The following is a 14,377-nucleotide window of genomic DNA, read 5'->3' as shown; positions in this document are numbered from 1 at the left end:
TCCATTGAAGACATTCATTTCAAATATTTATATACATCCACTTACAAGCATGGGATGCAGAGTTCATTTTACATTCTAATATAGGCCAAAAAGATGCATTTAAAGGGATGTGCAGGCATTGTGCTGCAAGTAACAATGATGGTAAGGTAAATATTTAAAGATTGTGTTTTCTATTGTAGTCTTTAAGATAAATAAAAGTGTGTTATTTTACAAATCATTAAGCAGGGAGGAGAGAATTCTGATCATATCTTAATTGGATTTGAACAGAAATTAATTTTTTAAAAGGGGAAATAATTCAACATTTGAGAATTTCACAGGAAATAAATGGAATGTAGAAAGGAGACACTGTTCTGCGTACCCCAAATACTTTTGTGTCTAATCATTCAAAATGAAAATTCTTAGGAAAAATCTATTTCCATTCTAAATTTTACCTTAGGCCTGGAGTTACAGCGCTCCCAAAATAGTTGTATACAATAACATCAGCTTTGCAAATAATTTAAAAATTCATAAAACTTATATAGCTTATTACTCTATAAAGTTTGTGTTTGCCATACCTATATTTACTAAACATATAGTGATTCTCCTCATGCCACTGCCTGGTCTGTAAAATGTGAAATGACATTGGGTTCCCGAAAAACTGTGAATACAGTTCTGAGGTCTACCATGGTTACATATTGCTGTTATTCATGCATAAAAGAAAACTTTTAACTCTTTTTCTAATGGAGATTGAAAAACATGCATTAGCTTGATTAGTAGCTGCAAACTAAGTTCATAGCCTATGTTAACATATTCTTGTAAGGATATCACACCAAAGTACCACAGCTGAGGCTACAACTTAGTTTTTAGTAGTCCATTGTCACCTGCCAAATATATTCATTCATTTATTTATTTTTGACAAATGGTTTAAGACAGGAACCAGCACTATCTCATTCTTTAGATCTTTAATTGGCTGCTAATCTCTGCCATTCTTTCAGGAATGTGCTCTGGCTTCTGACTTACTATTTTGCCCAGAGAAGAGGGCAGGTTCAGGACTTTCCACACTTAATCCTTATCATAATCACTCTTCCTCCACAAATCAGAGTATGCATGTCAGGGTTTGGCCAGGTGCTCGGAATATGCATCCCAATTGCATATTGATGGCCATAAAATAATTCCTAGGTAGATCCTCAGATGTCCTAGATCCACTGTAAGATAAACCAAACCAGGACCAGAACTTTATTCATTACTTGGCTTCCACAAGCTCATTAAATGAGAGGTGTGATGATTTCTATGGTACCCTTTACTCTCATCAGTTTGGATACTATAATCAACACCATTTAGAAGTTTTGGGTATTTCCTTTTTCCATTGCAAGGTTAAATCTGATAATTAGCCCAAAACTCTTTGGGGGAAAGGTTGAAGGAATGTTTATCCTTCCCCACAGGCATTTAATTTCACTTTCAATTACTGGGTTCTGGGTCTATGAACTGGCTTAGGTTTTGAAACTATATCAGGAATCATGACTTTTGAACATTGCTGTAGAGGAGATAAATCTTCTAGGTGCTACCTCTAAATTTCTTTGGCTGGAAAGTCAAGTAACACCCTAATTGGCTGGCCATCTGTCTTGCTATCAGAAAAATCTATGGCCAGTCAGTCATTGCCACAGATCCAAGGCACCCTGGCTACCACCTCAACCTTGCTGTCTGTAAAAGTTAATATTTCTCCCTTTCCTCTACTGGATAAGTACTGCTACTTAAAGCATGTCATTCTGAAATCCCATTACTCCCACTGATACTAGAGAACTCAGTTACAGAAAACATCTACTATCAAACTCAGCTTATTCAAGTTTTTAATTTGCCCTCCAGTAGGGAATCCTTTATTACCTTTGTGGACTTCATATAAAATATGGTTGATCCACACAGTAGGTCTTAAAATGAAGCAGATCTTGTCAAAAACTCTCAGGTTCCTGCTTGGGTCTTCTGACCTAAATACTCTGTTAAGGCACTCTACCTCATTTCCCCCATGATTTAAGGATTCATCACAGCACAAAATAATTAGCTCCAGATGTTCTTACCATGACGGTAAACAAATTCTCTTATATTCTTTCCAGCTGGTCTAATATCTTTATGATCCACTTGTAAAAAGGTTCCCTCATGATAAGTAGGTCTTCTACTTACTCCTGGAGCAGGGACTGGGTTATATGCAAGCAGTTTATATTGGGCATTGATCTTGAGAACAGGTATAGGGAACTGGAAATATTAGAAAAGCCATACAAGCAGGTATGAAAAAATTGCTCACCATTATGGAAAATTAGGCTTGTTCCTCAGAGATTTTAAAAAAAAAGACAGGAATAATGAAGCACAGAATTAGCTAAGAGATAGAATTGGGCATATTTTTTACTGGTTAAAGGTGGCTTATGATGTATCAACACATTCGCATTTCCAGGTTGCACATGGCTCAGTGCCAGGTGGGTTTCTGTGGATGTCCTGTACTTCTCACAGTCAGCCCTAATATCATTTTCCTTCAGACAAATAATCAAGGTCAATTAAGCATGTAGCTTGAGTCAGAAATTTTTGAGACCTGCCTGGCTGATATGAGGAGGAAGACATTCAAGAGTAGATCATGAAGATGCTGGATCAGCAAGGAAAAATATAAGAGAATTTAACATTTGGCAAATACATCTAGAACTAGTTTTTGCACTAACTCTGAGGTGCCCCAGGGCAGAAGCAAGATATGTCACATGTCAAGTAATGGTGCCATAAAGATGTGTGTATACACTAGTGCCTGGAATCCAAGATTATGTTACTTTACATGACAAAAGAGACTTTAGGGTATAATTAAGGTTATGGACTTAAAAATAAGGATATTATCCTGTATTATCCAATTAAATGCTGGTCCAATGTAATCACATAAACCCTTGAATGAAAAAGTTTTCTCTGGCTGGAGACAGAAGGGATCTCTAGTAAATCAGGGGGACTTGCAAGTATGAGGAGATACAGAACATGGTTCTGGCATATAGGGGCCCACATACTAGGACCACAGATATACCTCTAGGCGCTAAGGATTGTCCCCGGCTGACAGCCAGCAAGGTAACCAGAACACTGCCATCAGCCTTAAGGAGCCTCCTAATAAGTGCTCCAGTGGTCAACACCTTGATTCCAGCCTTGTGAAGCCTGAAGCAGAATCTAGTCAAATTAACCTGGACTTCTGACCTACAGAATTGTGAGATGGTATATATGTTGTTTTAAGAGGCAAAACTTATGGCAATTTTTTCCAGTAACAATGAAAAGCTAATCTAGAGGGACTACACACAGCTGAGGCCAGGTTTTCAGGTTGTGTTTCTGCAAAGCTAAATGCAGCAGCAGAACTAGAAAGAGGTGAAAAGTAAGAATATGTGGTGGGAAGCAGTGTCTAATGCAATATCTGGAGGAAAGATGTGGGGTTACTACTCATGAACCTGAGTTCTAAGGACTGTGGATAGGATACAGTAAGAAATACTCCTGGATGTTGCACTAAGATTTGTTAAAAGTTAAGGAGGAAACTAGCAGTTTTAAAAGGCATCTGACAAGACGCCCTTGCCTCAGTCATTTGTAATTTTCTCTATAACTCTCAGGAAAATCTCAAGATGTTGATAAATCAGTATAGTATATAAGCCATCAAGAGTTTTTAGGTGAAATTCAGCTAAGTAAAAAAAAAAAACAAAAAATCATTGATAATCTATCAATAATTTCACTGATGAAACTGAATCTCTATGTAATGAAGAAAATGTGTTTACCCCATACCCAGTATCAAGTTGCAAAGCCCTTGGGGTCTGTATTAGAAAATGAAATGGGTAGCTATCCTTCTACAAAACTTTCAGTGCTTCTTGAGGTAGGCATAGCATATCCTCAATACAAGTTACTACATTCTTTCAGAGTGATGCTGCATTTATTGAGATGATCATGTGGTTTTTATTTTTCAGTTGGTTGATGTGTGTATCACAATGATTGATTTATAGATATAGAAGAATCCTTGCATCCCTGGGATAAATCCCCCTTGACTATGGTATATGATCCTTTTAATATATATTTGGATTCGGTTTGCTAATATTTTGTTGAGGATTTTTGCATTATGTTCATCAAATGAATGGATTAATAAGATGCAGTACAACAGAATACTACACAGCCATAGAAAATAATCCCATTTGCAACAATATGGATGCAACTAGAGATTCTCATACTAAGTGAAGTAAGTCAGAAAGAGACAGACACATATATGATATCACTTATATGTGGAATCTAAAATATGGCACAAATGATCCTATCTACAAAGAGAAACAGATCATAGATATGGAAAGCAGACCTGTGGTTGCTGAGATGGGGGAAGGAGGGAAGGAGTGGGATGGATGCAGAGTTTGGGGTTGGTAGATGCAAACTATTATGTTTGTAATGGATAAACAATGGCATCCTGCTATACAGCACTGGGAACTATGTCCAATCTCTTGGGTTAGAACATGATGGATTATGAAAAAAAAAAAGAATGTATATATATGTGTATGGCTGGATAACTTTGCTGTACAACAGAAACTGAAGGAATGTTGTAAATCAACTATACTTTAAGAGTGATGCTGACAAAACTCTAGGACTGTTTTCAAGAAAAAGAAGGGGTGCTAGAGGACAAAAGAAGTCTGGTGCTCTCCTAATGAATTCATGGAAGGTTATGTCACAACACAGGATGAGGTATTTGGAGGTGCAGGTGGATGTAGATTATAGGGAGAACCCCCACAATACAGCATGTGGGAGCATTGACATTTTATATACATATTTTTATTAAGTAAAGATATATTGGTATATGAGAATGAGAGTAATTAAACAGTCTTAGAAAAGACCCACTAGGATATATGATGGAGATAAGAAGTAGATGTTATATGCCTTGGAAAGATACTTAAGAGGCACAAAATTGACAAATAGAGCAGACAATAAGTATTGCACACCCTATCTGCTTTGAGGCACTGGAATTAGTGTGTTTCTCAGTAATTAAACACTAGTAAATGACATAGAAAAATAAAAACCACCTTAGACTGTTTTTAAAAATTTCATAGGTGAAGAACTTGAAGGTATCATTCTATAGACATATAGATTGTTGCAAAACAAAAACTTTTGAAAAGTAGTTGGTATTATGTTAGGAAACAGGAAACAGATACTATGATACCTCAGCAGAAAATCATGAGAAGAAAATACATTAAACAGAAAAATTAAAAACTCAGTTAAAAAGAAAGTTGAGCAAGACAAGTAAGGAGCCACTCCTGAGGCATATGAACACATGCACACACAAGCTCACATTTGAAACCATGGTAAATAACTTGAGTCTGCAGTGAAAAAAGTAAATCAGGAATCCAGGCCAGAAACTGGAAAATCTCTTCAAGAATAAAGGAAAGAAGAAAAGAGGAAAAAATATTGAGTTTCCATAGTAAGAAAAAAAAAATGTTTAACATAAAAACTGTAGGTGGTTCTGCGTATCAAAAGAAAACACCACGGACAGAAAGAATAATGACATCTTGGAAAAAACTAATCTTGGATGAAAAATTGTAGTAGGCAGTCAAAATTGATAAAAATGTATGTGCATATTTGATAATACATTTTAATTATAATTGGCTTTTGCTTTGTTTTATGAAAGTCTGGGGTAAAATGTTACATAGAAAGAAAAACCTGGTTGGTCTCTGACTTATCGTTGACAATAGTGAATACCAGAAGGCAGTGGGGCTGATTCAACCTAATTTTGGAGGAAAAGGAAAAGCTCCAGAAACATACATCCAGCTGATTGAAATTTGCATTTGAAGGTCTTAGAGAAACATTTTTATGTATGCAAAAGCTCAACAAATATAAGGACTTTCCATAAATATGCTTCATGACATACTGATAAGACTTCAGTCAAATTAAAGAATAGAAAAATCATATAGTAAAAGAAATATAAAAATGATATAATGATTCATCATGTAAAAACAGTTGAAAACTTTCAAAGTAATTGAGAATAGGTGAATGTATGTGTACATGTGTATTTGTATGTTTTTGTTATATGTTTATCAGATTTTCAAAAACATTCCATTGATACTTGTAGACTGCAAGGATGGAGATTACTCCATTTGAAATCTCTGTCCAATTATTTCCTACATCGCTTTTGCCATTATTCACTGAGAAATGTTGTATCAAATCAAGTCATTCTATAGTTAAAACTCTGTATATTGTTTTTTTAAGTATCTCCATAAACAGCCTTATTTTAAACTTCTAAAATTCATTCTAAACTATATTTCACAGTTAAGCTGTGTGTAGAAAAATATTTTCTCACTTACAAATTTGTATATTACTGACCTGAATAAAATGGATATGGTTTTCTCTATTGATGTTATATCTTGAAAGGCTAGAACAGTTATATTAGTGGTTCTCCAAACCACTGAAGCATAAATAAACTGGAAATCAACTTCAATCAGGAGGCTCATAATATATGTATTAAAACTGTGAAAGAAACCACAGCTGAAAAATTATCTTGGAGTGAACAGATGACTAAAGTATCAGGATTGCATTGCTTTGATTCACTGATATCTTATAAACCTTGTGTTAAAGGGGCAGACTATCCATCAGAGAGAATGAACACATTCTAAGCATAGAATTTATCAAAAGGCCATCTTTAGTAGCAATTTTTCTTTTGATTTTTCATCATTTTCGATACAAAAAGTGATGGAAATCACTAGAAACTATTTTTCAGAGTAAATTACACTTAAATTTAATATCCTCAAAAGAAAAGTTAAACCATAGAACACATTTCATTTATTTTTCTTTTTTGTAGACTAGATACATGCATCTTATGGCATGAAGTATATGTCCCTGGGCCTCTGGATATAACATCAAAAATGAAGGTTTTTTTTTTCTGTACAAAACTTTTTCTGTATATTTAATTATCTTTATCTTAACTTGCTGGACAAGTTAATCTTCTGGATATACTAATTTAGCAATAGAGTTGATAGCAGAGTTGAAAAATACAGCATTTGGGGGCTCTATTATTGTTTTTCCCATATTCAAGATACATTTAAAAATAATTTCTGTGCTATGCTATTCAGTAGTTATCTTCACAAAGAAATGCTTGAGTCTCTCCTTTTCTTACAAGTTACAGTTCAAGGGAATTTATTTGAATAATGACTCTAATCTACATTAAATTTAAATAATCTTTTAATATTGAGAAAGCCACTGTTAGATAAACTGACAATAACTAGAATGGGGCATAAGGTGAAGAACGTGGTTGGCTATATTTTGCTCAACTCTGTAGGATTTTCATTATCTCATCTTTTAAACTTTTAAATGGAAAAGTTGAGTCAGTAAACATAGTAGTATTCATAGAGAGGAATAAGATTTTATATCCAGAATATCTGTTTGAGGATGTGAAGATGAGAGGATAAAGAAAATTTGGCAATATTTTAATATATTTTCTTCATCACATGTACCAATTTTCCCTGTTAGGGATTTGGAAATTGTGGGCATTTTGCATGTTATAGTTCATTTATTACAGCCATAACATACAGTGAGTGTTGAATGTCTTCATATGAGTCACCATAAAAATGGAAAGAAACATGTCTAGATGAAAAGGCTATCTATGTTGGGTTCTCCAAGTAGGCTCTGGATAGGGAGCAGGAAGGTCCTAGATGAAAACATTTCTAGGTTAAATCTCCTTAAGATACCACAAAATAAGCATATAATCAAACACAAAACAAAATAAAACAATCATCAATGACATAATAAAGCCACAAATAAAATACATTTTCATAAATGAAAATGGCCTAATTTACAGAAAACCATACGAGGTTCTAAATGAAACTGTTTTCCCTTCATAATTACTTTTTAAAAAACTACATGAGCACTTTACTAATACCAAAGTTCTATAACTCATGCATCACCAACATTAAAGAATTAAGATCAAATCTTGGGAATGCCATGATTTGAAGGGCCTTTTTCTTTAACTCAGCTAATCTAGCCGAGAGTCATTTAATAGTGGGACACAGAACACAGCCCTAGATCAGCAGTTCTTTACAAGAGCAATATTATTCCCCAGAAGACAACTGGCTATATCTGTAGACATTTCAGTTGTTCAACTTTGGGTTGGACTAGTAGCAAAAATGGATAGGGGGTAGGGATCTTGCTAAGTATACTACTCCAAAAAGGATAATAAAGAACTACATGGCTCAAAGTGTGAGGACATTGAAAATCTCTGCTTTGGATGGAAAGGCACTTGGGTAGGAAGGAGAGTTTATTCGAAGCACTGATTCTTAGAAAATACGTCTCATCAAAGTTTGAAGGAATATTTCAGGAAGTATTTTGGCAATGGCACTTATATAAAGTATCGTCACTGTGGAGAATAGGCACCTGATTTTCTAGCTTTTATATGAACTTTTGCAAAAGAAAATTGCAACACAAAGAAATAGAGATGTAGAAATAAAGTTTGAGTAGTTGACAAGAATATCTTTGTCTTGTAAAGACTGAATGCAAAATAACCACAATTAGAAACACTGTGGACTCTGATATGGACCTGAATGAAGCAGCATGGCATGGTGAAGCATACTGTAAAATAAGGACCGTGAGAATGTAGGTGGGTTATAAGGGTTAGAGAGCACATCCTGAAGTCTCTCGACTATAGTTTTCACCACTGTTCTAGAGAGAAAATACATTTTCTTTTTTCTTTTTTCTTTTTAGGGCTGCACCCATGGCACATGGAAGTTCCCAGGCTAGGGGTCAAATCGGAGCTACAACCGCCAGCCTATATCACAGGCACAGCAATGCAGGATCCAAGCCACGTCTGAGACCTACACCACAGCTCACAGCAATGCCAGATCCTTAACCCACTGAGCGAGGCCAGGGATCAAACCCACAACCTCATGGTTGCTAGTTGGATTCATTTCTGCTGCGACACAACAGGAGCTCCAGAAAATACACTTTTGATGCCAGATCCTGAGTGTTAGTTGGTGGGTTGTATATTATATATAACTTGCTAGATATTTATACCGTTATCTGTGTTGAGATCATTCCAATCTATGGGTTCTGTCTCTTTCAATTAATAATTTCAGGTACAGTCATTAAGCTCTGATATACAGAGACCTCCTCAGATTATATAACTCAGTGACAGCTTCAGTAAATCAGACCCTCCTGGATTTGTATCTCTAGTCAATACACTAAGTAGGTACACTAATAACCATTCCTCTTACAAAATAAGGTTAAATGGAATCTGAGTTTTCCATAAAGTATTCTTTTTGAGAATCAGAAGAGTAAGAAGAGCTTTAGCTTATTTCAACACAATTGTCATACTGCTGTGAATATAACCAATTTTCCTTTCTATTGCAACATGGAGTCTACGACGAACAATGTAAGGCAAGGAAAAAGGAAAAAGGACATGGTTCTACTTCAAGAAGAGAGAACATGCCTTCTCGAATTGTGATGAAAAATGATACAATGAAATCAGTCCTACCTCATGAAGTATGTTCTAAGGACACAAAAAATTATGTCTCCTATTTACTAAAATAGTTTCCTAGGAATATGAAACTTCATAAAGAAAAGGATTTTCTTCCATTTAAAAACTACCCAACACAACACTTAAATATGTAGAATTTCATTTAAATAAATCAGTCAACAATTTTTTATAAAGTATTTAACACTTCATTATAGAAACATAGGCAAAATGACTATTAAAACCAAAATGAAAAATACTGTTCAATTTAAAAAATGTACTTAAACAAGAACCTGGAAAAGTTTATGATATGCATAACATTGTTCAAGCAAAATTGCACTAGTATTACATAAATCAATAGTTTATAAAGGCCTCAATATGGCAAAGTTTAGAAATAGGTAGTATGCATGCATATAGTACAACAAAAAGTCTCTTTATAAAACAGCAGTTTTTTTTAATGCTTGTACAAAGGGATAAAGAGCAACCACAAACATATTTCATCTGTTAAGTTAATACATTATGATAGCTAAAAGTCAGTCATGTCTATCAGAGGAACAAAAAGCCCTCCATACCTTGTGAATAAATCTTTTGTGCCTTTAAAGATATTTGTATAAAAATGCTATATTTTTTATACAACTTAAATAAATTGTACTTGTTTCAATCAAAATTTGGAAACAGACAAGTGAATGGGGTCCATGTGTTTTGCATACCCAGAAGAAATCAGAGTACCAGAGGAACTGGTCAGCATGTATACCCTCCACCTTTGATTATTGGCAGATACTTGTTCTCCTATAACTTAGAAATTCCTTTAAGAATATATTTTGGTAGGGTAAATAAGAGTTTAGTCATATTGTATGTTGAAAATGCTGATTACTCTATACCACAATGGCTGCTTTGCTGCTTCCTTTTGACCTAGCAAAGAGAATGCATTCACATAATTGAAATTCGATTATCAATTTGTGTGCTTATACAGTATTTTTTAGTGTTCTGTGTGGTAAGTGGTTCGGTTAATATTCCACAAAATTCATGTGACTGGGAAGAAACTCCTAAGACATGAGTGCCCAATGTCCTGTTGTGCTCTAGGCTGGCTATTTATCCCAGGACTGAGGGGAAATGAATGTCTTATCCCATAGCAAGTGTGGTCTCTCCACTTTTGATTATATTTTTGCTTTGCTCTACCACTTAAATATAACTATTTTTATAGGTGTATACTTTTAGTATATCACAATAGAGTCTACTAAATTTTGGAAAATGCAGTCATATGTGTTCATGCAAATTATTAATCTTATAAATTTTTCAAAGTTCTTTGTCAAAATTCTCATCTATCACTTGGCAACCTAAGACTAATTTGAAAGCAGGTGGTGCTGAACTTGTGAGGGCTATGTATTTTCAGCAGTCTGAATCAGTTTTAATGGGCACAAAGAAGAGAGTTGACCATTCAATCATTCTTCCATCAATTAAAACAGAAAATGATTTGTATTACAGCTTTCAGACCATATAATGAAAAAGTGCAGAGATTCTCTTTGTTGATTAAGTAGAACCAAAAAAGTTCATATAAAATAGATTGCTCATATTCACACTACAAAGGAATATGTTGTTTTTAATTTTAACAAATTCAAAGATGTGTCATATCAGCAGCATTGTTGTAAATTTTACTGTAGTGCAGTTCTATTTCATAAAAATACCATACAAATGGTCAATCAATAGTCATCAGCAAAAAATAAAACCCAGAAAACTCAGAAAACAATTAACTAGGGAAAAGATAAAGGAAGAGGTAATGCTGATGCCAAAACAAGTATAATATACTGTTGGAACATACAAAAGTAATCCTTATATTCTATACATTTATACAGCATATAAAAGGTATCGTTGATTATGCCACTGTTTCTCTTATTCCAATTTCTATTTTCTTTGGAAGCAGTTCTTTCCTTTCATCAACACTTCCTAAGGAGTTTCGACAGTTTTGCCCATCCATATATAACTTTGCATACACCGGATTGGAGTAATTTGTTGGCTGAAGGAGAAAAATAAATAAATATAATGTTATTATCTGTTTTGGCTACCTTAATTTATTATTTTCTATGATGTGGATCTTTTAATACTAACAATATTTATATGCATTGCATTTAACTTACTAAATAGCAATTATATAAGTGTAATTTACATTCTATTTATAGGCTTTAGTTGACTCTAGTATGGTATTAAATAAAAACATAATTGTATGTTTTTCAGATAATTTGTGAACCTAAGGGGAATTTTGAGATAGTATTGAAAGACTGAAGAATCTTCATGAAAGCTATATTCACTGAGACTTTATTTAAAAGCATAAAATATTAATTTGAATTGTCTTATTTCCAATCCACATGTTTTCTCCCCTTATTGCCATTGCAGTGGCAGGAAAGATATGTTTATAGAAAGCCATATAATTGATTGGTGCTTATAATTTTTCAATATGAAGTTTAAAAAATAAAACGATAGTGTAACATAGTAGTTGAATAAACATAAAAAAAATAAAGACAATGTTTTTGCATCAAACAAAACATGCACTTATTATTGGAAATATTTTTGGATTCTTCTAAAGAATTGCGAAAGACTCATCTTAAGTTTCATACATACTTAATAGCACTTTGAGGTAGAAATAAGACATGCATAAATGATCTCTTTCAGTTGAAAAATGTATATAATATTCATTATTTTAATAGTTACAATTAACCTGAGATTGTTGCCTCATTTTTTTAAATTAAAAACATTTAATTTTTTGTCTTTTTAAAATAAAACATTTAACCTTACTTATAACAAAGAAATATTACATTTTTGAGCCATACAAGTGAGACAAACATGATAAAAAATGAGAATGAAAACAGTTGATGGGAGAGAGGTACGTTTAATCCTAGGGATCTTGATACATTTCTTTAATCCCTTTTCTGTCTAATAGGAACCATGTACTTTAGACAAAGCATCTTTCTCTAGAAACTAGTCACTTTAAAAAAATTTAAGAATGGTTTCATATACCATTTCTAATTTATCAATACGATGCTAAATTTTATACTATATTTTTATTTAGCTGGACATCAAATTTGGATATACTAAACAAAACATCTTAGAAAATAAATAAAACCAAACATATATTTATATTTAAACTATTCAGTGTAAACTTTTGGCTAGAGATTTCTATTATAAGACTAGCAAATGCTCATTTTTACTGTTAAGGAGCTTTAACATATTCAAATTCATTTAGAATGGATGAGGAATGAAGTCCTACTGTACAGCACAGGGAACTATATCCAATCTCTTGAGATAGAACATGATGGAAAATAGTATGAGAAACATAATTTATATATATGTACAATTGGGTCACTATGTTGCATAGCAGAAACTGACATAACACTGTAAATGAACTATATTCTAATAAAAAATAAAAAAGAGATTTCTACTTAATAGCTTGTCAAAAAAGGTAACATTTTATACATAATCTTGCATAAGCAGGACACATTCTATAAGCCCTTAATTTTAATGCTATTTTGAAATCTCTTGTTAATTAAAAATCATTAAAGATAAGCCTCTAAGTCTAGTAATCATCTTTGATTGTGAGGGATTCTGTGATGAAATGGACATGGAATAATGAATTTTCTTCTCTCACCCCAGCAGTTAGTGGTCCTTTCAAATCAGAGTTTAGGTAGATGGGCGGCGCTGTGTGTGGAAGCTTGAAAGCACTGGACCCTCCCCCTATATACCTGGCCTGTATGCAAACAGAGAATTTTAGTTTCTGATCTGACATCATGGAACTGTTTTCATTTACATAGGCCCATTCTAAATCATAAAAATAACATACAATATAGTCTTCAGCCCTGGGGCATCATCAATGTGTTCATGGTAGTTTCAATAACTTAAAAAAAAAAACCTATTATTATTAAATCTGAGATTCATCAGTAGAGATTTCTATTAATCTGGCTTACATAGACATGCCATGTACCTAGAAATCGTCATTCATCTCTACTTATTTAAATTCATTCTCTACCCCTAAAATCATATCTTTGCTAACAGCTCTGAAAAATGCATCAACCTTCTCCACTTAAGACTGTCACTATGAAAAGTTCTAATAGCAGTCCATTCCGGACAAATATCTGAATGGTTCAAATTAAGGATCATTACTATTCCGTATTTTTAGAAAATAAAAATAAAATTTAAAATCTGATATATCAGAACAAACTTATCTTTTTTTTGAAATCAGACTCTCTAAATTATATTGATTAGTAATCAGATCAGTTCACTAATCTCTGTGCTAGGGTAATGACTTTAGATTTTCTTGGCTCTAAGGGCAGAATGAGCCAATATTGTACCCTCATATTCACGATAGAGTATTTTTAATAATTCAAAAGGGCAAAAAAGCTAAATGAATATTTGGAGAATATAAAAATATTATGAACATACATAATTTTAAAATTGTATCAACTCATCAATGAATGATTAAAAGTCTGGGAAAGGACAGAGGTCTCAGGAAAATATTTAGATATAAAATCATGGTCAACATCGCCTCTTTGTTTTCTCCAACAATGTCTCATTTAGAAGGTACTGCAAACAATCCAACTAAGAATTGAGATGAATTTGTGTATGAAACCAGTAGATATTAATCCTCCCTCTTTGAACTCTTCAAACTATTCTATTTTGCCTCTGTGGACAAATCTCCTTTTAAATTAACTTGATTTCAGTCTTTTTGATTATAAGGTACCATTCAAGTAGAAATTTTACCCATTTTGAAAATAATGAAAATGTTCTACAAAGATCTTCTTTACTTGTACTGCAGTTTGTTTTATCACATCATGAATACATCAAACCACTGCAACACAGTGAATACTTTATGAAAAAAAGTTCATCATTAAAATTGTTTTGGTGTGGTTGTCTTCTTTTCACAATTGTCTATACCTATTAGGACTA

At 33.4% G+C, this 14,377-nt stretch overlaps 1 protein-coding gene across 5 annotated transcripts in view; it reads right to left on the bottom strand.

Moving 5' to 3' along the window:
- Positions 1-9,694: 9,694 nt before the first annotated feature.
- Positions 9,695-14,377, bottom strand: part of LRP1B (LDL receptor related protein 1B) — a 1,884,722-nt gene continuing 1,880,039 nt past the window's right edge. For 3 of the 5 annotated variants that reach the window (XM_084998912.1, XM_021076285.2, XM_084998913.1), the window contains 2 exons: positions 13,083-13,181; positions 9,695-11,456 (listed from right to left, as the gene is read on the bottom strand). In XM_084998912.1, the coding sequence (XP_084855038.1) occupies positions 11,316-11,456; positions 13,083-13,181 (240 nt within the window). In that variant the 3' untranslated portion in view covers positions 9,695-11,315. The remainder of the gene's footprint in view (positions 11,457-13,082; positions 13,182-14,377) is intronic. The other 2 variants (XM_084998914.1, XM_084998915.1) reach the window with 1 other exon arrangement.

This window comes from Sus scrofa, chromosome 15 (assembly GCF_054392235.1).
Source record: "Sus scrofa isolate SSC_HxYL_T2T_F1_AM1 chromosome 15, Sscrofa_HxYL_maternal_Yorkshire_Landrace_v2.0, whole genome shotgun sequence".
NCBI lineage: Eukaryota > Metazoa > Chordata > Mammalia > Artiodactyla > Suidae > Sus > Sus scrofa.
The sequence above is the reverse complement of the archived record's forward strand: the minus strand, read 5'-3'. Positions and strand labels throughout refer to the sequence as shown.